Source organism: Mirounga angustirostris, unplaced genomic scaffold (assembly GCF_029215605.1).
Source record: "Mirounga angustirostris isolate CCGP_5_RB_7025 unplaced genomic scaffold, mMirAng1.0.hap1 SCAF_4, whole genome shotgun sequence".
Classification (NCBI taxonomy): domain Eukaryota; kingdom Metazoa; phylum Chordata; class Mammalia; order Carnivora; family Phocidae; genus Mirounga; species Mirounga angustirostris.
In genome coordinates this window covers 107076295-107101043 of record NW_026991712.1, presented here as the reverse complement: position 1 = coordinate 107101043, position 24749 = coordinate 107076295, and the positions used below count along the sequence as shown (strand labels likewise).

General features: G+C 38.5%; 1 protein-coding gene across 1 annotated transcript in view; it reads left to right on the top strand.

The window, feature by feature from the left end:
• The window catches only part of PALMD (palmdelphin), a 50852-nt gene that overhangs the window by 4427 nt on the left and 21676 nt on the right, over positions 1–24749 (top strand). The window contains exons 2-3 of the mRNA XM_045897125.3: positions 12455–12535; positions 18531–18655. Coding sequence (XP_045753081.1) covers positions 12455–12535; positions 18531–18655 — 206 coding nt within the window. The remainder of the gene's footprint in view (positions 1–12454; positions 12536–18530; positions 18656–24749) is intronic.

Below are 24749 nucleotides of genomic sequence, written 5' to 3'. Positions count from 1 at the left end.
CTCGTGATGCAAAATAATAAGGAGCTCTCACATTTCCCCAGATCCACTCCCTATTTCTTTCCACTCCCAAAGAATTTTTTTCTAGACTTGTAAACATAGGAATTTGGGCGGCAGAAAATTCTTTGCATAAAACAGAAATCCATCTAATATGAAGACCAACATTAAAACAAGAACAAACACACACAGATTCTAGTTATTTCTTTAGCATGTGTAGCCTGTCACCGGACACCACACCTCATCCCGTTCCCGTTTCGTCGATAGCTGGGATCTTCTAGCAGTTAATAAGACAATAGATGGCCTCAAAGCCTGACCTGCTTCATAATTTATGGGGCCAGTACACAAGGAAAATATGCAGACCCCTGTTCAAAAAGCATTCAGAATATCAACGTGGCAACAGCGCAGCATTAAATGAAGGGCTGGGCCCTTCTCAGTGTGGCGTCAAGCATGTCTTCACAAGCCACTTGCCCAAGAAACCAGCCCTACTTCTATGTCCTAGGCCCGCCATATACGTTTCTCCCCCGTTCATTCTGCCAGTACAAATGGGAGAGTGAAAACGAGACCAAGCAGCCTGGATCTTCCTAAAGGTATACCCTCACGTGTGTTTGGATCATTACATCATTTAGAGTTCTAAGGACTTCTTAAAATAATAATGGCTAAAAAAAATGCATAAGGCACCATTGTTCGGAAGTACCTCATGGTTAAGCCAAAGTTACAGGAAGCACTTCTAATTTGTCCTGGGCATCGAAAGGCATTCACATAACAATGGTACATGGAGACGCGGAAATCTCCTAAATAAAGAAGTCTCGTGCTAGGATATTCAAACAATCAAGCCTCTGCCCAATTTTCCACAGTGCCATACTGAGATTGCCTGCTTCTCCCAGAGAGGGAAAGGTTTCTTCAAACAGAATGTTCTGTACCATGTTTCTTTGCCAAACATAATAGCCCACCCACAAAGGAGAGCATGTGATGAGGTATAATAATTTTGATAGTTATTAAGGAAACTGCTTTTTGATAACAGGGCGAGGTTTTTCCAGCGTGCTACAGAATGATAATGCTACTTTGCAAAGACCTCTCCTGACAAGGATCCCCAGGAACCTTCTGAATAGTACCAGATGGTTAAAAGACAAAAGCTGCTTCTTTACAAAACTTGGACTGAAATAAACAGAGTCTAAGCTCTGAAGTCTAACTAGAGTATAAACAAGTGCCGCAGAGTTCTGGCTAAAACTCAAACAGGGCTTCTACTCCCTCATCTCCAGTCTCAAACCGCCTCACTTCTCTTAAAATAAAATACAAATATTTTAACTTATTTCAGTGACACTGATGTCACTGGGGGAAGAGACTCCCTGAAAACTTACTGCCTCCACAAGTTCCCTCACCAGGAAACCTGTAGGATGTCCACCTTCCTAAGAGGCCATAGGAGCAGTTTGAGTGTGATCTATACTTATGGTTTTTTTCCCATAAAACCCCTCAGTGACTGAGTGGATTCAGTCAAGCCCTTGGAGACACGGAACCAGATTATTCTCTGAAGCTCTGAATGGAACTCAAAACTGGTTCCTGTCCTAAGCACCAAGTTTTCCATGTGTAATTGCGCCTGTGATTGACATAGGGGTGCAACGTGTTCAAATAAGCTACAACTGCTACTCAAAATCAACCTATGCTCACAGATCTAGAACATAAAGGACGTCTCTTAAGTGAAAGAATTCCAAGATTAATAACGATAACAGCACCTATTGTCACTGGAACTTGGGCTTTAAAAATAGACATATATATAAAACTTTCACATCCATATCTCATTTGTCCAAATATCTTATGAGTATTTGCGAAAGCAGATGTCACCATCCCCATTTTGTAGGTGGAAAACCTAACACCATAAAAAGTTAAGGGATTAGCTAAATACAACTTGAGTCAACTCTTCTGCTTGTCAGACTCTCTGACCACAACATCACAATAAATTCTAAGCAACATCAAAACCACAAACCTTGGGCGCCTGGGTGGCTCAGTTGGTTAAGCAACTGCCTTCGGCTCAGGTCATGATCCTGGAGTCCCGGGATCGAATCCCACGTGGGGCTCCCTGCTCAGCAGGGAGTCTGCCTCTCTCTCTGACCCTCCCCCCTCTCATTCTCTCTCTCAAATAAATAAATAAAATCTTTAAAAAAAAAAAAAAACACACACAAACCTCACTCCATTTAGAACTTCCCCATGGTTCACTCTTAATAGAGTTTGGCGTGGAGCAAAGAGAAGAATCTGTGGAGGTTCTGCTTCACTCAACCACATTTTCTAACCCAAACCAGTCCTTCAGCCCTTCCAGTCTCCTCCGCTTTCCCCAGTTCACGGGGAATAGAGGTGGGAAAAGAGAGAACATGATGCCATTTCAGAAGCATTTATAATTGCTTCAATAGGGCCAGGACGGCATCATTTCCCAGAGCATCCCATACTCTAACTAAGCTTTTGTGACCTTCTTCCCATCCCACTTCCATTACACAGTCTCTTCCCTCCAGTCAGGATTTCTTAAGGCAGGGATATCACTGCATCTCACACAGCTCCCCAGCACTGAGCGCAACACTAGCTGGAGCGCACACACACACACACACACACACACACCATTATGAATGAATGCCATCAAGCTGAAAGATTTTTTTCACTGAAGAAAATAACCAAGTTTACCATCACCCTTAATTTTGGGGGGTTTCATTTTGTGTTTGTTCTTTATCCTTGTTTTGCTTTGTTTTGTCACTATTCATTTGAACAAACAGGAAAGGACAGACAAAGGAATAAACAAGTAGCACACAAACTGAGTTTTATTTTGAGATGTCAGAATTTGTTGTCAGGCTAGGAAAGAAGACTAAAGTTACTGAATAAAATGAGGTTTAGAAAATGTGTGCTTTTTCATTCACCCCAAAAGCAGTAGTGATAACGACATCCAATTCCCATGGATAACTAAAAAAGAATGAGGGTGTTTCAGAAAGAGGATGCAGAAATAATCATAGAACCAGGAGAAAATCTAGAGATTTCCCATTCTAACAGAAGAAAACTTAGAGAATGTCCATATTCCCATTCTCGCTATGCCATGCTCCAAAGATGCTCACCCAACTTCTCCTCGAATACTTCCAGCATCAGGTGTATCAATACCTCACCCAAAACCCTCTTCCATTTGAGAACAGCCCTTGGTGTTGAGTTCAGAATCTAGTTTCCTTAAAATCCCACCCATTCATCATGACTCCAGCCACTGAAGCCATACGGCTTCATTCTCTTGATTTCAATCATTGCTCATATCACAGGCTCATTCTAGACACTCTTTGAAATGTCAGCGTCACTCTTAAAATTTGGTGTTGAGTCGAACAGAACACTCTGACCCATACAGAGTGCTTAGTGCTCTAACATTACTTGTTTGGGAAACTGTATTTCTACTGACAGGTTTGAGAAGTGATAAGGTGTGGTATAAAAAAGCATCGTCTTTGGAGTTATAGAAATTTAGGTTGAATACCAATTCTGACTCTGGACCAACCACACCCTTTGGGAAAATTAATGAACTCGCTAGTCCTCAGCTTCATTGTCTGTAAAGTTAAGAATAAACTTTAACTTGAAAGTTCAGTAGCCACATACACAATGAATACACAAAAATCAATAGCTTTTTGAAAAACAATAATTAGTCAGAAAATGTAATACGAAAATATCCCATTCCTAATAGCTACAAAATTTAAAAAACTGTTAAAAGCTAAAAATAATCCTACTTAAGGAATGTGCAGGATTTATACCAAAAAACTTTTATACTTTTATACCCACTAAGGTAAGGAAATGTGCAGAATTTATATAATGAAACTACTAAGCAATATATGTGGTTTGAGGAGGCACACCACTCCTCGAGGTGAAGCTCAAATATAAAAAAGCTGTCATATTTTTCCAAATTTATTTTATGTTTAATGCAATTCCAATCAAAATCCTTGAAGGAAGCATTCTCGTTCACTGCTGGTGGCAGCATGAAATTGCTAAACAGGACAGAAACCTCAAAAATAGTTTTATCCTTTGACCTAGAATTTCATTAACAAGGAACTCATACTAAAGAAAAACAAGAGATGCACTCAAAGATGGATTCCTAAGATGTTCATAACATAGCAAAGTCATATCTTATAGTACAAAATGTCTAAAAATAGTAATTTAGCTGAGTAAATTAGTGCATATATGTATGTGTGTGTACATATATAGGATAATATATATGTATATATTATATATAATGGAATAATATGAAGCCATTAAAAATAATTTAGAAGACTATTTAATGAAATGGCATATCATAATGTTCATGATATATCAAAAAAATAAGTCAGATTACTAAATATGTAAAAAACACCTCCAATTTTATATGACCTATTTATATCATGCAGATATAAATCATATATAACAGTATTGATCTCTGATTATCTCTGGATAATGATAATTACTATTAGGAGTGACTTTTAAAATTCTGTCAGGTTATGTGGTTTTTTGTTTGGTTGTTTGGTTGTTTGGCTTTTTTGGTTGGGTGGGGAGTAAGATGGATAAGGAATCGGTTGGGTTTTCAATGTCATTTCTATAGGAATTTAACAAAATAACTCCAAAGTCCAAGTGGAAAAAATACTACTGCTACTAATTAAGACATTTTAGGCAAAAGCAATAAAGTTTGAAAACTTGACCAATAAAATGTTAATTTGCCTCATCAGCCATTGTCTAAACTGTGTAATATTAGTACCAAAGCCAACTATGCAGGTAACCCGGAACCAGACCCTAATGTACATAAAAAAATTAGTAAATGATAAAATTAATAAATGTTTTACAAGTAAATCAATACGAAAGAATTCTTTGAAAAAGCTTCAGAGCAGCCAAAAATTTGGAAAAAAATATTAGATCCTTAGCAGTTACCATAAACCAAATCAATTCAGCTGGATTGAAGAGGATTTTTAAAAAAATCTTTAGGAAACGGAAAGAAAATATGGATGAATAATTACTGTATCTCAGATGATAAAGATATTAAAAACATCAAGGCAATAGAGAAAAAAACACTTCTTTTTTTTTTAAAAAAGTGTTTTATTTATTTGAGAGAGCGAGAGAGAGAGCATGAACAAGCAAAAGCAGGGGAGCGGCAAGAGAGGGAGAAGCAGACTCCCTGCTGAGCAGGGAGCCTGATGCAGGACTCAGTCTCAGCACCCTGAGAACATGAGCTGCCTAGCTGCTGAACCGACTGTGCCATTCAGGCATCCCAACTTTCAGTACTTCTAAAAACACCAGAAGTAAAATTTAAAGGCAAATAAGAAAATTATTTTTAACTAACACGACAAACAAAAGGCTACTATCCCTAATTCAAAGAGCTCTTACACATTGATAAGTAAATAATTAATAGGTTTTACAGAAAAATGGGTAGACATCACCAACAATTTAAAAAATAATTGATACAGATAGCCAAGAAAATTATGAATAATAGTTGACCACACTAATCTCAGAAATCTCATTAAAACATCAAAATGAGATACTATTTGCCCTATGCAAATTGCTAAAAGATCTTTTACTTGCAATATTCATAATTAGTAAGGTTGATGTGACAGACACTGTTACATAGAAATGTAAGTTAAAACAACTTTTCATTGAAGTCTTTTTAGCAATCTGTATTAAGAATCTTTAAAACAGGGGCGCCTGGGTGGCTCAGTTGGTTAAGCGACTGCTTTCGGCTCAGGTCATGATCCTGGAGTCCCGGGATCGAGTCCCGCATCGGGCTCCCTGCTCGGCAGGGAATCTGCTTCTCCCTCTGACCCTCCCCCCTCTCATGTGCTCTCTCTCTCTCTCATTCGCTCTGTCTCAAATAAATAAAATCTTTAAAACATCCCTACCCCTAGGTAACTAACTTCTAGGGACCTATCTTGAGGAAATAATCAGAGAAAAGAGGTCCAAAATTTACATACAAGGAACTTCATCATACAACTACTCATAACAGCAAAAGATTCAAAACAGCCTAAGGGGCAGAAAAAAAAGGAGACATTAAGCAAATTATGATATTCTGAATAACATTTAATATTTTATCAATAAAATTTAATAACCTGAGAAACACTCATGACACCATATTGAGTGCAAAAGATGGAACACAAACTGTGTATGAGCCCCTGGTGTGGTTTCCACGTGTGTTTGTGTCAGGGTGCCCATCTATGGTTTGGGTATGCTGAAGAAAAGATGGAATAAAATGCACCAAAATGTGGATAGCAGTTAATTCTAAAGCAGTGGGAGTATGAGGGATTTTTATATTTCTCTTCAAAGTTGTCTGGATTTTTTTAATCTTCTACAATTAACATATTCTACAAAGTTCCATAGTTTACATTTATAATGAATAAAATTAATCATTAATTTGGGTCCAACAGTCCTAATAGACAAGATATTTCAAAATCTTGATTTGGTCCTCTTTTATTTCACTGACTCCTAAAACTAGCTGACCAGGAAGAGTTTCTAACAATAAATCTTCCAGCACACCCTACTACACTCTCAAATTCTGAGTCAGAAAGTTACCTCAATATGTTTATGTTTATTGGTTTATTGGATTTAATTTTAGTGTTCTCTCTTCTTATGGGGCATTGTTTTGTTTTGTTTTTTAAAGTTAAGGTAATCATTTTCAACTATATTTTTTTCCGTTTGAATTTACACAAAGTTCTGAAAGAATAAAATAAGAAACTTTGTCTAAAGCCATGCTAAAACCAAGGTATGCTGAACTTCCATGATCTAGATATCTTCATTCCTCAGTTTCTTCACCTACCTAATGGGGATAAATGTGGTCCCTACTTCAAAGAAATTCGGGGGAAGATTAAATTAATTGATACATTTAAGTGCTTTAAGTAGTTCCTGACTCACAAAAAGTTATCGGTAAATGTTCGCTATTGTTGCAACCACCATAATCTTCATCATCTGCTGATGTAGAAGAATTAAGCAAAAGAAATAAAGTTAGTTTTAAATGCTTCATTTTTAATAATCGAATGTTATCTCTTAGACATTGCTTGTCTAAATACAACATTGTTTAATAATTCATTCTACAACTTTGCCAGGGATTAACCAGTAAGTTCACCAGTCTTTAAATATTCATAATTCCCCTTTGTCCCTCTTCCAAAAATTGGGGCATTTGCTGCTTTCAGTCTTCAGAGACCTCTCCTCCCAAGATTCCAAGGTTACTTAACAATAATTTTCTGTTATGTTGGTGCACCTGGGTGACTCAGTCAGTTGAGCATCCGACTTGATTTAGACTCAGGTCATGATCACAGGGTCGTGAGATCGAGCCCCACATCAGGCTCTGCCCTGGGCATTGAACCTCCTTAAGATTCTCTCTCACTTCCTTCCTCTGCCCCTTCCCACTCACTCTCTCTTTAAAAATAACAACAACAATAATAATAATTTTCTGTCATGTCTCTAGATTTTTCTGCTTCCTGAAACGAAACCTATCAGAGTCTGAGCAGCTCTGTCTTCAGTGCTCTATTTCTTCTTGTGCTTCAATTTTCCTTTAAGCTTCTTTGCTCTACCCTCTCCAGAGTTAAGATTATCCTCCTTAATCAAAAATGTGGAAGCAAAATGGAAATGGAATAGTTGTATTTTCATCATGTTGCTATTATACTATGTATCTCAGCAGTTGTCCAATGGCTTAGTCCTTTACCTTTTTGTTCTCAACATAACTTAAGGATATGTAATTATTTATACACCCATGCTTTGTGTGCCCTCAGTGTTTCTCACATGCTTCTCATCTTCACAACACCCCAGATTTTTTTTGCCTTTATTTACACTATTACAAATAGGTACCACTTGCTAATCTTCCCTCTTGGTTTCATGAGCTCATTGGAGAGCTCCCAATGATACCGAACTATTGGGGTTTGTTTTGCTTATAGTAGCACTCTTTTCTTCTTACCTGAGATCATTTGTAATTGTGTAGCCGTGTTTCCACTTGTAAATTTCCCAGGCTTTGTGGTCTATCTTCACTCTTGAAATGCTAGTCCCTTTTTCAAGAATTTTTTTAAAGAAGTTTTCAAAAAATAAAATAAAATAAAATAAAATAAGTTTTCAAGAATTTTAGAAATCTAAGTTTCAGTGAAAACTAGTAAACCTCTATGCTCAGGATTCTTTTCTAGGAATATTGTGTTAGCACATATCTTTCTTTCCAGGCTACCATTATCTGCACATCACCAAGAAGTTCTGTATTGTTGGTAGTACTTAGATCCAAATAAGCAGCTTCTATTATTGTTCTTTGGAGACCTTAAGCAAGGAAAATGTCAGCAAAGCTAGTCATGAAACTATAAGATACTCAGCTTCTAGCAGAATGAATCTGAAACCATTCGACTAATTGAATTAGCCTAATTTGCCAAGTTCTAATTTCTAATTTACCCCGAAATAAAATTCCATATGGATTCCCTTCCTCTTGTACTCCTTAAATGTAGGTGCTTCATGAAGGATCTGTCCTTAGCTCTCCTTCTCTTCTGACCTCAGCTATCCCTTCTGAAACTCCTACATCTTTATCTCTAGCTCTCACCCCTCATCTCTCTCCAACCATTGTTTCAACTGTCCACCAGACAACTCTACCTGTTTTCCCAAAGACACCTCAAATTTGGTGTGAATCCACCATCTCCCCTACCAAACTCTCTTTCCTTCTCCTGAATATCTTGCGTCTATTGGCAATTCTGCTCTACCTAGGCATAAAAGCCTTGTACTCGCATTTGACCCCTTCCTCTCTTGCATCCATATGTCCCACCAACTTTAACTCCTTGCAATCTCTGACATCCATACCCTCTCCTACCTCTTGCTCAAGCTCTCCTGGTCTTATGTATGAGTCATAGCCTAACTAATGATCCCCATTCACGTGCTCCTCCTTCAACATCTATTACCCAGTTAGGCTAGATTAAACCTCTTAAAACATGGTTTTAACTCTACAAATCCTCTCCCTCTGAACACTTTTCATTGCTCTCTATCAATACATAAGCAAATTCCAAACCCCTTGTCCTGCCATTCAGTATTTCTATTGAGAACTTATCCTCACCCTCTTATCCGTATTTTATTTCCCACTATTCGTATGACAACTTAGATTCCAGAATTGCTGTTCTATACAATGTACTAATTTTCTACTTCCAGGCCTTTGCTCACATTGTGCCCTTGACTTGAATGCCCTTTCTCCCCACCCCCTTCCTCCCCAGCAACTATCCAACATACTCTTCTCAAATGCTACATCACAGCCTCTCCCAACCACATCAGCTAGAAACAACTGCTCCCTATCTCCCCTCAACTCTCATAGACCTTCCCTGTGCCTCAGGAATGACATTTCTCATTTTATTTCTTAGACTATACAGTTACTTGAATGAATGATTTTCTTTCTTTAGGAGAGTGTAAGTTTCTTGATGAAACTACTTCTGAATAATTTTTAAACATTGCACAACTTCTAACGTCACCTTGAACACAACGTTTGTACATAAGGACCCCAGTACCGGCTAAATTAATCATTAAATAACTCAGGATCAATCCTGCCTTCTTTACAGATTCAGGGATTCTGGAATATTGGCTCCTCGTCAATCTATAATATCTCTAAAATAGTCACACTCCTAAGTATTGTGCTGATTTTTATCAAGTACATGGTTGCGATAATACTGGATCATGGACGTTCACAATAGCTTTCTAGTGGCACAAATAAATAAACTAATTTTCAGCATAATCAAGAGGTAACTTTATACAGAATTGGAATTTGTGGGTGTCAACTGCTAAAATATTCTAAGTCAGACAGCTACAAACCTATCTAGACAACAGTTCATTAAACAGAAGTCTTTCTTAGTTGAACATTAAAAAAGTAAACATCAATATAAGTTATTCATAAGAGTTAACATTAATAAATATCTGATGTGCCAGGTTATAACAGGTGTCTTTAGAGATGCTCAAGCTCCTGGGAAAATTTTGGGAAGCAGATGGCATTTCACATCTATTTGTTCCGTGATAATTTGGAAAGGAATTAGTGGGCTCTGGTAACTTTGGGTACACTAGCAATAGAGCTAGATATGCAACTTAAGGTTGACTTATTTATTTTGCTTTAATAAAATTAAATTACTACCATCTTATTTTTCAGTAATTCTTATAAGTCCCTATGAAATTTGGCAAAACGATAACTTTTTGTTGAATATTTTATGGGGAAAAAAGTGCTTCTATCTTAAAAGAGAATCATGCCTATAACATTATAAATTATCTTCTTAATTACCTAGACTGACATAAGGGAGGTATCACATTACCTCTGAGAGACAAAACATAAGCCTTGTGTTGCCAAAACACTTCAGACACCCTGCCTCTACCCACACAGCTTTCCTTCCCTTATTACTAACCCCAAGATGAAACAAGCCCAAACTGGCTATTGACAGGGGTGGGGAAAACTTGCTAGGTTCAGCATTGTCTCTTATGCTTAAGGTACTCTTCTCGATGGGCTACCTGTGACGAGAGGTGGATGGTTACACACCAACACTAAGTATGGAATGAAAAATGGGCTCCCTTCTAATGAGAGGCCCCACTCTTGTTTCCAGCCACAGTTCTTCATGATAGAGAGGACAATGAGGGAAGTTGTAAGAAGCTGGACTAATTTCTTACTCAGGAAAATGGTGTCATGAGTTGGCTAAGAGTGTGAAGGCTGAACTCAAATTGCCTGGGTTCAAACCCTGGTTGAGCCACGTATTACTTGTGAGAGCTCAGATTAATTAGTTAATTAGTTAGTTAAATTTACATTTCCTCTCTTGAAATGAAAATTATCACAATATCTTTGTTATTATGACAATTCAATGAAATAATGCCTATAAAATACTTACCAAAGTGTTTGACATAATACATTATAAATATTACTAGTATTTGCTCAATTACAACCTCTAGAGAGAATGGAGAACTGACTCACAGGTCATTAGAATTTTTGTTCCTAAAGACCAGCTTTGATCCAAAGAAGCGATACTGAAGACCACGCTAGTTGCCTAGCTAATGTTTTTATTTTTTTTCAAAATAGCTGCTTATGAAATTTACAAAGTGGGATACAGACCAAGTCATATATTCTTCTAACACACAAAGAAAAACATGACATAAAGTTGGAGAGCAACATGTTGTTTTTCTTCAACAAATGTACCTGAACTTATACATCAAAAAAGAGTTTTTATCTTCAAAGGAGTCGCATCAGGAAGCCATGCACTTATTTCAACAATGCTGCCAAGTATTTTTGGAACTCTTCCTTCTAAATTACCTTCTGAGCCTGCTTCAAATTCTTTTAGTTGTCTTCACTGGCAACAAATTTTTTATCCTTTGGGAGTTTTCAATTTTGAAAGCAGATTTAAAATCTACTCTTATAAAAGAGATGGAGGATAATGTCACCTCTGGTCAAAAAATAAGGAAGTAAGGGCCTTTTTGCGTAGCTTGTAAAAAGCCTCAAACAATTCCAGAGAGGGACTCTCTAAAACATTTCAGGCTTATGGAAGCATTATCAGAATTAGTTTGCTACTTTCTGTGATTAACAGATTATGTCTTATTTACTTAATTTTATTAAACAAATACAGAGTGCTATGCGTCAAACACCGTCCTAGGAAATTTAACATACATTTAATGCTCGTATCTTATGAGGTAGATTCTCTTATTTATCCCCATATTTCAGATGAGGTAATTGAGGCACAGAAGAGTTAAGGATTTTGTCCAAGGACACAGACCTAGTAAATGGCAGAGCCAGAAATCAAAACCAGACTATATAGTACATATGCTATATTTTCTAAAAAGTACAACCCCTGGGCATTAACAGTTATGCTTCCTGGGTTTTTTGAGGGTAATGCAATTTAAACTTGGTGAAAGAGACTCTATCTCTCCATGAATTTTTTTTAACCACAGCTAAAAGCCCTCTTACTGTTAACAAGCATTATCTGAACCCTTTTTTCTCTATCTTCACATAGCAAGTTATACAAGGAGGAAACACTCCCACTTTCTAGCTTCCTAGTTTTCGAATGCTCTGTAGGCTAGCTATTCTGTTTTCCCACATAAGCAGACCTTTTACCCAGCAGTTTCTTCAGCCCTGTGCCAGGAACAGTCTCTCTCCTCACAGGGTTTCCTCAGGCCTATTTCAAAACTCCCTCCTTAAAATTTACTTTTTCCATTGCATCACTCAGTAGCTCAATCTTGCTTGATTAATGGGGAAGATTTTTTTAAAGGGGAGGGGAGGAGAGTGGGGAAGGAAAGACATTAAAATATTTGCAAGTTCTCTCTGAAAAAGCACCTTCTTTCGTTTTCCATCAGCAAAATGCTTTGAATGTCTCACTTTGCCCCCCTTCGCTTTGAAATATGAGTTTCCAAAGCAGCTTTCTACCAATGCCAAGAGCGTACCGTTGGCCAGCCATTTGGTAATGACGACAACCCCAAGGAAGCATATTTAAGCAAATTGAAAAAATAGATTATGCTGGAACTTCTTTTATTTCAGGATAAAAGAAAAATTCAGGAAGAAATCTCGCAGAAGCGTCTGAAAATAGAGGAAGAAAAACTAAAGCACCAGCATTTGAAGGTAATTTATGATTTTAATTTCATTTCAATGATTTTTGTATTCAAATATCCTAATGGCACTCAAAATCTCTATGGTAAAGATGCTTTAGGAAGGAAAAAATTCAGCATAGTTCTACTAACCCCCTAATAATGATAGGGGAGGGCCAAGAAGTTAGTAATATTTGCATAGGAGATTAATACCTTCTGGTAAACATGTAGAAAACACGCTTTTATTACTTTTATCCTTTATTACTGAATTTCCTCATTTTCTTGGGTAACCTTGAGAATTCAGCCTTGATAATTTGCCCCCCTCCCCCGCAACACAGTCTTGCTTAACATCCCTAGGGATGGATCCAGCTAGGAAGTCCCTTTTGAAATCAATGAAAGGCCAACCTTCCCCCAGGGGGTGAGAAACAGACGCTGTCTGACCTGGTCAAGGATGCTTGTATTTAAAAGCTCAGTGCAATGAATCCAATATTGTTTGAATATCTTTTGGGGTTTTGTTTTCTTTTGCCTTGTTTTGACAAACCATGAGATCATCACCAGAAATAAACCTCCATTTTTAAAACCAGACTTTGCAACTTCCATGGGTGTGGTCATTTTGTAATTAAAGCACATTGAGTTTCAACATTGTATTACGTAGCTCGGTCATAGGATGCAACCAAATGACAAACAGGAGCTCCTTGTGAAGGGACTCAAGCAGGAAGCTACTTCTCATGGGGTCTATACATTTAAGCTAAACTTGCCAAATTCAGCTACATTCAGCTTTCTGAGGGATCAAGTAACCACCTCTGAAAAGAAACATAATTTAAGATTCCAATTAGCCTCAGTTCTCTGGATTCTGTTTGCTTCTTTGCTCCTATATAAATTGGCATTTCCAATGTGTGATGGATAATTCTAAAGTATAGTTAGCCTGTTATTCTTGCAGTGTCTCACACTGAATTTACATGAGTGGTGGGTATAGCCAAGAAATGCAGTGTGTATAACCAGAAAAATCAATGAGATTAAAACAAATTTTACCAAGTTATTTTGGTGAAACTCAAACCAAAAGCCAATTCCACAATAATTTTTGAGCTAAGCCATTTCTAACTCCATTTCTAACTCGTTCTCTCTTTTAACCTCTCTCTCTCTCCTTCTCTCTCTCTCTCTCGCTCATACAAACACACACACACAATTTGAGTCTCTCAATAAATTAATGACTGCTTCTGAGTAAATGGATAGCTCTCTCACATTCAGCAATTGCTATCCTTGTCCAGTGGGTAGCCAAACAACAGTAGAGCTCACAGTAGGAGAAAGGGTTAAATATCCCCTGAGTTCATTCTAGGAAGCAAGTTTGACATAAGAAAACTGACTCACTGAAAAGTCCATTTCTGAGGTGGCACCTCTTTTCAATACTTGCCAAAACCAGTCCAAAAAGTCATACATGAGGGGCGCCTGGGTGGCTCAGTCCTTGAGCGTCTGCCTTCAGCTCAGGTCATGATCCCAGGGTCCTGGGATCGAGTCTTGCATCAGGCTTCCTGCTAGGCGGGGAGCCTACTTCTCCCTCTGCCTCTGCCTCTCTCTCTCTGACTCTCATGAATAAATAAATAAAACATTAAAAAAAAATCTTAAAAAAAAAAGTCATACATGATCTTCCCTTTATAGGGAAACTTATGTTTGCTTTCTGCAACCCAAGAGACTGTCTAATCCAATCCAATCAGAACATTTATCAGGCTCTGGATTGCCGAAGACCATTGTGCAGATTGTGTACTGCACAAAGATACCCGAGAAAGGGGTGCTAAAACCCTGTCCACACTCGCTTGGAACTGTGCACGCTGGCATAGGGCTGCTTCTGTCTGAAGGACGATATTTCTTTTCCTCTGCACAAAGGTGCTATCCATTTTCCCAAGCTGTGCACTGACCCAAAGGGGTGGGGTGAGGAACAGCACTTTTTCTGATTTTCATATTAATGCCATACAGACTACCAGTGGCCCTAGAGGGCTGTAGCCCTTCTGCCTGCAACCTAGTGGGGAACTCAGAATTAAATAAATAATTAGGACAAGTTAAAAGATGATTTTTTTTAATTTAAATAAGAATATAAGGAGTAACTCTTTAATCTGAGGTGGTCGAAGCAGGTCTGTTAAAGGTGTGGGATTTAAGCTGAGTCTTAACTGGTAGATAGGATTTATATAGGTGTGTATAGAGCCTTTTAGTCAAAAAACATTTATTAATTACCTATTATGTGTAAGGTACTAAGCAGGACACTAAGAATACACAATAAAGTTTGACCTGTGTCCTTTTTTTTTTTTTTAAAGATTTTATTTATTTATTTGAGACAGAGAGAATGAGAGAGACAGAGAGCACATGAGAGGGGGGAGAGTCAGAGGGAGAAGCAGGCTCCCTGCTGAGCAGGGAGCCCGATGCGGGACTCGATCCCGGGACTCGATCCCGGGACTCCGGGATCATGACCTGAGCCGAAGGCAGTCGCTTAACCAACTGAGCCACCCAGGCGCCCTGACCTGTGTCCTTAAAAAGAGAACTGACCCAGAACCCTGAGACGACCCACACACCGTGATGAGCAGTGTATGCAAGGCACAAACTGCAAAAGCAACACAAAGGAAAGAGTCGCTGTTTGCAACGTGTTTTGCAGAAAATGGTTGGCTGCACCAAACAGCAACTAGGCACCATTACAAACGGGGGTCAGAAATGTGCAGAAGTATTTTTTTAAAGATTTATTTATTTATTTGAGAGAGAGAGAGCAGAGTGGGAGGCACAGAGGGTGAAGGAGAGAGAGTCTCAAGCAGAGTCCCCGCTGAGCACCGAGCCCCACGCAGGGCTCAATCTCGTGACCCTGAGATCATGACCTGAGCGGAAACCAAGACTCTGAGGCTTAACTGACTGCACCTCCCAGGTGTCCCAGAAGTATTTTTAAAATTGATTCTGCAATACCCTCACCAAGTCAGGAAAGCCCTATCGGCCTCTACAGTTACCAGTCCTTCTTTTATTTTCTTCTTCATCCGTCTCCATTCCACTGACTGTCCTCAGCACTTTCCTGATTGCAAACTATTTCGTTACACTTCAATGACACACTCTAAACAACACAAACACAAACATTTACAAAGCGCTCCTCTGTATCATTAGTACATACCTTGCAAAATAATAGTAGTAACTCTGATATTCGTTGGCTCTGGAACCTGGCAATCATACCAATGACATGCTAGAAAGGGAGTTTCCAGGGATATGAGGAGCATTCTAACTTTGAAACATTTCTGAGATTTGTACACTATGGGTCTCCTCACCTAGTAACATGATCACAGTCTGCCACCAAGAAACACAAACTACACTCAGCTTAGAAAACTTTTCTGAAAGTCCATTTGATTCATGGTATGAAAAACTAATTTATTCCTAAAGTATACTGTAATTGCTATATAGAATGCAAAGTGCTTCAGGAAAGCCTTTCCCTAAAAAAACTGCCCAAAGATCTATTACCGGCATGTTCCTTATATTTTCATTTAGTTTATATCGCTTTTGATTCTGAATGTCGTTGTTGTGAAATAGATTATTCATCAACCTCATAGATGAAATCACAAGTTTAAACTGAGACATAAAAACAAAATGACTGGGGCGTCTGGGTGGCTCAGATGGTTTAGCGTCGGCCTTTGGCTCAGGTCATGATCCCAGGGTCCTGCGATTGAGCCCCATGTTGGGCTCCTTGCTCAGCAGGGAGTCTGTTTCTCCCTCTTCCTCTTCCCCTCCCCACTGCTCCTGCTCTCTCTCTCTCTCTCCGTATCTCTCTGTCTCAATGAATAAATTTTAAAAATTCTTAAATAAATAAATAAGGTGTTATTCCACATTAAAAAAAAAAACAAAAAAACAAAATGACTATGTTTAAGTTGTTACAATATGTGATTGTACCGTATCATTTTAATTACACATCCAAATTATGTATTTTATATTCAGAGGCAAAGAGTTAATTCACAAATTCATTTTTTCATTTTACCTCTGGCAAAGAGTTCTTTGCCAGGGGTAAATGACAATTTGTGAGTTATGAAAAAAGTTTTATGAGGCTAAAATTAAAATTATTCTTATTCCTAACCAGACTAAGAACCAAGACAATAGCCTCAAGTTCACATAATCACATCACAAGAATTATTCTCTGCTCTCTGTAACTCAACAACATAAGACTATCCCATCTAAATGCTTCTGATAGTGATATGGATGTAAATGACTGAAACTGTCCTCGTAGGTGGTTTGTAAGGACTATAATTTACTTACAGGTGTCCTCTGTCTTCTTTACTATGCATTAGCTATCATCACATTCCATCAAATAAAAATAAATTTAAATTAAGGTAAATTCTTAAAATGATAGTATACCAAGATTTTCTTGGCATCTTTGATCTCAAAAGATAAATCTTGACCTTTATTAATAACATTTGACTGTGTCTGTGGGAGAACATTTTTACAAACAGCCAAAGAGCTGTAATTAAGGGTTAAGATAACACCGAGGGAAAGAATCTCTGGCTACAAACTTCTCTTATGGGGTTTGTTGTCCACATGCAATTGCTTGAAACTCTGGAAAGGCCAACACAAATACGATGATCTGGGACAAGGTTATTACTCAATCTAGTGGTTTTCAAACTGTGTTCTGTGCATCCACGGGTTTCCAGATACCCTCGCTGCGTCAGCTAGAGCAGCCCAGTTTATATCAGTCCTACAAAGTACAATTCCATTTAATATATATTCATAATCAGTGTAATGTTTCTTACTGGTTTGAAAACCATTGCCTTACTTAATATAACCATCATTTGGTAATTACCCAGCACAATCAACCTTATTTAAATTTTGTTTAAAATTCAAAGGTATTTATATTCCAGTAGGATTGATCCTAGCATCCTTTTAAAAAAGACAGAAGTTCTATTAACTTGCTCTCATTTTAATTGTGGCATCAGAGAAAGAAGTCTCAGAAAATACAAAGCTCCCATTCTTCTCTCCTCATCATTTTAGACACAGCGAATCCCCAAAAATTATTTTTGAACAAATAGTTTGCACAGGTAGATTAGATATATAGAGAGAACAGTTTTCTCCAGGAAGAAAAGGAGAAACTCAAACTCTTTGGAAATAATATCTAACAGTTCCTATGTAAGACATGGATGGGATGTTAGCTAAGTTCCCTCCAAATTTTACACATCTCTCATTTGCTTTAGGTCTTCTTAGGCTCAAGGTCCAGGATTGTAATTCTTTCATGCAAATTCAATGTTTTCTTCCATGTGATAAAGCATAAATATTTTTTGTTTTGTTAAAGTTGACAAAAATTCAGCTCACCAATATTCAGACAGATCAGTAAATTTTGTGCATCCTATTATCAGAACAAGTAATTCGTGCTAAACTTAAGTATCTGGAACCAAGGAGGTTCTCAGAAGAAAGAAGGGTATTGGGTCGGCAAAGTCATAAATGCTGACCACACCACTAAGACTAACATTGAATTGGTTTAGGATACAATAGCAACCTCCTGTTTTGGCCACCATTTCAAATAATCCCTCCAAAATTTTTTTTGGAGTGTTCGCTGTATAATGTCATTGAGATAAATTTTAAAAATGGCTTGAAGGAGGTTTTTACTCCAAAGACACAAGATGTACAACCATTAACCAAGTAAACAGTAGCAAAGTATCACAGATAAGGTCCCCATACGAGTGCTAGACATACACAGAGAGTGCCACGGGATTCTGAAGGAAGAGAGTTCTCTGAGGGCGAGGATGGGGCTGTGGAGGGCTTGGGGGCAGGATGGAGATTTTCACAGAGAAGGAGGGACCTGAACTAGAACTTCAAGGACAAATAGGATTTAGACACATCAAACTGGCTTTGGAAGGGGGTCACAAAGGGTGCAATGAAGGAAGATACCAGATTTATTCAGGCAAGGCAGTGAGAAAAAATAATTTCTCTTTACTCTGTCCACTATTAAAATTCATAAGATTTCGAAGCAGCCAGAGATTTTGGAAATTATTGACTGATTTAAGAACATCTTTGTTTCCTGATATCAGAAAAAGGCCTTAAGGGAGAAATGGCTTCTAGAGGGAGTCAGCAGCGGAAAAGAACAGGAAGAGATGAAGAAGCAAAATCAACAAGACCAGCACCAGATCCAGGTTCTAGAACAAAGTATCCCCAGGTACGGCCCTCACGGAGATACTCCACAAACTTGTTTTATTTTGACTTTGCCCCATGTTGCATGTATAAGAGCCATTCTTATGTTTAGGTTTTAATAAAAAGCAAGGCAATACCAGAAAGCAATAGAAATTTCACTATAAATATCCCCTACACATAGCAACACAAGATTTATTTTTTAAATACATATTAGTGACTTACCCAAAGTTCTCCAAGCCTATTTCCTCATCTGTAAAACAGTAGTAACAATATCTATCTCTTACAGTTGTTGAGCAAATAAGCAATATATGTATTTTGTATATTGTAGCTAAGCTACTGGCACATAACAGGTGATCAAAACACAGTCCTTCTTCACAGCCCCAACCTCCACTCTCACCTCAGGATAGGGGACAACTCTATGGGTGTGTTTACATTGTCTCTCCGTCACCCCTCTCCCAGGCTCTCCTCAGTCACAACCATATTTTGGAAGAGAAGATATTGTAGGAATACTTCACTAGCATTTTCTCTCTTCTACTTCCCTAATTATTTGGTCACAGGCGTTGACCTCACTTCTCGATATCCTCCCCTGCCCATCACACACAGTCAGTCCCGAGTCAGCAACTTGTGACATAACAAGGGAAGTTTTAAAATTGCCTTGGCTTAAAATGAGGCGATGGACATGAAAAAAAAAATTGAAAAGCTGGAATAGAAGATGGGGTTATCAGTATCAGCACAAAATATAGATAGCATGGAAGAAAGATGTGGGAAATGTCAGAATCATTTTCTAACCTATGTGTGGAAAAAAGATGGGATTTCTTGTGGTATAATAATGACAGTAATTTAAAGCCTATGGATCTTTGAAACATAGGTAGCTTTCAAAATCTCACTGCGAATTTGTTCTCTTTAGTGAGAACTATAGGAAACACCTGGAAGGTGAAAATATCCCATAGCTGTACGACTACATTCTGTCCATCCTCACCACACTCTGGACAGATTGCATTAGGCGTCAAATTGACAACATGAAGAAAAGCTTCCTTTTTAAACTGATTCTCATTTTATTTGCCTAATTTCATACACTTGTATATTTAAGAGCTAAAATCATTGACTACTCCTTCTTATTGACATTTTTTTAAATTAACAATTCTTAAAAAGTTATATTGTAATCATTGATATGTTTACATTTACGAACCCCTCAGTTGCTTGCTCAAAGATGTGAAGTGCCTCTGAATGGTAGATAACAAATACTTAAAAATAACTCAATGATTAAATCAAGTCTACAGTTTGGAAAACTTGATCCGTTATAAGGCGTCCCTTAGCAAGAGCTTCTTACCAAAGTCTGGCTTAGCTGGTGATTACTTTCTCATCGTCAACACAGAACTCTTATCTCCGAAGGAGTCCTGAATTTAACCCCTGCATACCCTGCGCTCTGCAGACACCTCCATGCTTCCCTTGAGAGCCCCCTGGTTAAGAGTCTTTGCCCTTACTGAACACCTACAACTTTCTCTGCACCTGATGATCTTTGAAGTGGCTACATAAATTCAAACTCCATTAACAACTGGAAGCAATCCTAGAGAATTTACGAGGGTTCTACTGATTGCTTTCAAACCTGGCCTGAATGCTCTGAGAAGCACATTAGCTTCTAGTGATATTGACGGTGGCTTGCCTAGAGTTCCTATCTGGCCAAAAAAAAAAAAAAGGAGGAGGAGCAGGAAGAAGTAGAGAAACCATATTTACCAGCCATATTACCCTCCAGGTACTTTATATATATCATCCCATTTAATCTTCATGACCCTGTGACACAGTGTCATCATCATCACTCTTTGCACAGAGGTTGAAGAATTCACACAAGTAGGAAGTGGTGAATCAGAAACTAACTCATTTGACTACCCGATGCTGCCTATAAAGTGACAGCACACAGCATTCCAGACCACACACTATGGGCTGAAGAGCTGTTATCTCTTATAGGAAGTCTTGAACGCATGTTCTGTCCCTTGGTTCTCCTTTGTCCAAACAGCTCCTACCACACTCCGGAACTTCTTCGGTGTCGCTCTAACATCTGTATTAAATTACCACTTCCGTGTCTATACATTACCCAATTTCTGGCATCTTATTATGACTTTACTTTTTTAATTGTTTTAATTGAAATATAGTTGACATATATTATTATATTAGTTTCAAGTGTACAGCATCGTGATTCAAGAACCCTATACGTTACACGACGCTCACTAGGATAAGTGCAGTCACCATTCCTGTGACTTCGCTAACAACTTTGTTTTAGATCTTCGGGATGTCATTAACCATCAGGGCTCCTTTATTATCACCAGATGATGTTAACCCCCAAATACAAATAATAATAGCAGGAATGGTTCATTTTTAAATGACCTTGTGCAATTTGCAAAGCCCTTGAACCTGCATCACGCCATTTAATTCTTGCAGCAATCCTAGAAAGAAAACACTGACACCTCCATGGCAGAGATGACGAAACAGGGCTCAGAGAGATCAGGGGCTGAATGAAGGTCACAGTCATTAAAGGGTAAACTTGGGCCTCAGAGCAAGTCGGATTCAGTGCTCTCCTGCTGTAAAACTAAAGGAGTGCTGTGGGTGTAAATGTTCTGGAAATGGTAAAACCCCTAACACCTCATAGCAAATCGCTTTGTTTAAAAACCAAAAAGCCATATTTGCAAAGAGTTAGTAAAGAATTTGCGTCGCTGTGACCCATGAAGGCATGTTTATCTCGTTAAAAATGGGCAGGGAACAGAATGTTCTGAAGCAACATAGGGAGACACAAAATATGTGTGCCTTGTCTGCGTTCCTCAGCCTACAGCCTCCGCTGCTGCCCCGCATTAGAGAAATCAAGCTGCCAAAGCAGCTTTACCTGATAACTGAACATTTTCTTCTCAGAGGTTTCTAAAGCTGCTAAACAATCAAGTGGGTGTTCTTAAAGTCAATCTTTCTCCAAAACAACTGCCCGCAGAGCCTCAGGAGCTTTTCTTACCAGCTAAGTAAAGTACATTTTCCTGTTAGCTCTAAGAAGCAACCCAGTCAAGGGACGGAGTTGAACCGGGCAGAGCCGTGCTCTTCCCCAGGCAGCGAAGGCATCCCAAAGCCTGAATGCGGTTTATCACTTGATTTAGGTGACTGCTCAAGGGCGACATTTGCCATCTGCCAGGCCTCTCAGTTAAGAGGATAAGATTTTAATGGGAACATCAAAATAGAAACGTTGCTATTACCTCAGAGTCTGTAGCAGGGCCAGGCTGCCCCTGGAGTTTTCATTCCCACTATTATTCCCACAGTCTTGTGAGATGAACTGAAAGAGCGTGGCCTTTGGCCTTCACATCCCTGTTCTGCCGACCGTAGTACATAGAAGCCTGGAAATGTTCTTTCATCTCTTTGGGCCTCAGTTTCCTTGTCAGTAATAGTGGGACAATTAGAGCGTCTTCACAAGCTTTGAGTGAGGCAGCTTTCGGAGTGCCTGACACATGGTAGGTGTTCAAAAAATATTAGATCCTATTCCTTATTAAGACTCAAAAATAATTAAGAGAAAGATGGGGATGTTTATCTTTTGGCCAAGATCTCTCATTTCTTTACGTCAGTACAAAGAATCTTTCTTTTTTTTTTTTTTTTTTTTTTTTGAGTAAACTGAGATTATCACCCAACAAGGATTCCTTCCATTCAGACATAATTGATGGGTTTTCTTTATGGCTTAAAGGTTGAAATGTTAACAACAGCAGTTAAGTTTTACAGAGTATCTGTTATAGACCAGGCATTGTGTTAAGCACTTCATATAGATTACTTCATTGAATTCTCACAACCACCTTATGAGGTAGATAACATTTAATAGGTGAGAAAGATGACATTTGTAGATGCTAACTTGTCCTGGCTCATATGACTAAAAAATTAAGACTCAGGATTTAAAACCTAATTAAGAGTCTTAATTACAAAAATAAATTATGCCTCAGATCCTGCAGACAACTTTTACAGAAGTTAAATCCCGTAAGTGCTACCCTTTTACAGCACCTTTTTATTTCTAATCCATGCTATGATTTCACTCTCTTGCATGCATCATTGTATAGAGACATTCAGATGACTCTCTGCCATACTGAACACACTCAGAGGTCCCCTGACTCACACCTAACCTTTAAGTAAAGCGTGTCTGCTTATTCCTCTTCTCATCTTTTCTTTCAGAGAAGCAACATTTCAGAAAACAAGTAGGTTTCCATGGTTTTTGTCTCAGAAACACATTCTTAGCTTTGGAACAACATTAGTGAGTATTTTGCCTGGTGCCCTGATTAATGCCTTTGCTTAAGTAGAGTTTCAGTTTGCCTCCCAAATGAGCCCTGTTCTTCCTGTGACCAGTGAACCAGTTACTTCCTAATTGTAGGCACAGGTGCAAATCCAGCGCCGACTTCTCGGTGCCGACAGCACGTGTACACATTCATAGGCTGGCTTAGAAATCCTCTTCTGTCACATCTCTTGCTTCCCTCCATCCAATAGCCTACACCCAAAATGAGCCCCCCACGCCTCCCCCAAACACCCTCAGAAGTATCCAAAGGAGCTATGTCGTTCACATTCCAGATTCCTTTTTCCTATGCGGCTGCCCAGCTGTTCTCCGTGACTCCCTCTGCCAAAATGCCTTGCATCGAGCTGCCCTCCAGACACTTGCTACTTTTTGAACTGTGTCCAAAGACCTCTGGCTTTAACTGGAGCACCCAGAGCGCCTGCCAGAAATGTCATAAGCATAAAAATGCAAAAGGTTAACTGCCAAGGAGAATGAGGCAAACGCACTGCCTTCCCTTTGAGAAGGATTATCTGCTTATGATTAAATGTTCTCTAGTAAGGATTTTTTTTTTCATATTCCAAAGTACCCTTCTGACCCTCTGCCTTCCTCTAACGAGCTTTCATTTGTCTCCAAATGGTAAGAAATTGCCTGCCCATATGGTACTAACAGGAAGCTGCATGAAGGAGTGGATTTCTGTGCGATTGTATGCCATGAGAAAATCTGAGGAACGGGCCCCTACTGCAGCTTCCATCACCCCACATAAGTTAAGGGAAATTCCTCCACAAATGGAGATGCAGTTATTAGGAGATACATTCTGCTCAATATCATATGAAGCAATAATCTACTCAGTTAACTCAAAAAAGAGCAGACAAGATTCAATTTCAAAAAGGAACCCAGAGGATTAATGTAGAAGTATAAAGGTTAAATGATATTTTTTCCTGGTTATGGATTTATCAAAGTTCAGCTCATTATGATTTCTATCCAAATTTAACCCCTACCTGATGCTCGGATCCACCTGTGAGGGCCAAGTGTACCTTAATGAAACTAATGCCTCATCCAACACAGCAAGGAAGGCTGCATAAAAAATAATCACATTCTAAATGTTTCTGCCTTCCTGCTCTGACGCAGCCAGGCATAGCTAACATCACATCATGGGAGAGAGAGATGCAACCTGCTCTTCTGTGATAATGCGAGAGAGAAGAGAAAGGGAAAAAAGGAAAAAAAAAAGAGAGAGAGAGAACCCACCATTTGTTTCTTCTTCTTAAATTTGCTGTTGCCTAGAAACACTTAAGAAATTATTCTGAAGCAATTACATGAGTCAAAATCATTCCAAGCATGTTTTTCACTCTCCATATTTGACTAATTGGTTTATCAGATTTGCAAGAGTTCATCTGTTGTTGTTTTTAATTTCCCAGATATTCTAATTATTTTTAATTCAGGAGTTTTTTTTTAACTTCACAAAAAGAGCAAAATAAAGCAAATTTCCAGCAAAAAAAAAAAAAAAAGGAAGAAATCTATCCCCAACCCCCACTAGAGAAAGCCTAGTACAATGCCTAGCACATAGTAGGAATAACTGTGACTACATAGCTTAATAAATGAATGAATGGAAAAATATGGATGATCAATGGATGGATGGATGGGTGGTTGGTTGAACGGATGGTTGGCTGAATGGATGGCCAGATTTGAAAATACCACCTATTAAAGGGACCAGCTAAAGACTACACAATGACTTGAACATTAAGGAACTAAAAAGGAAAACCTTGAAATTCTTTAAAAAATAAAAAAGAATAAGTACCCAACTGTGTTGAGTCAAGGGCAAAGTTATATGACAGTGGTACCC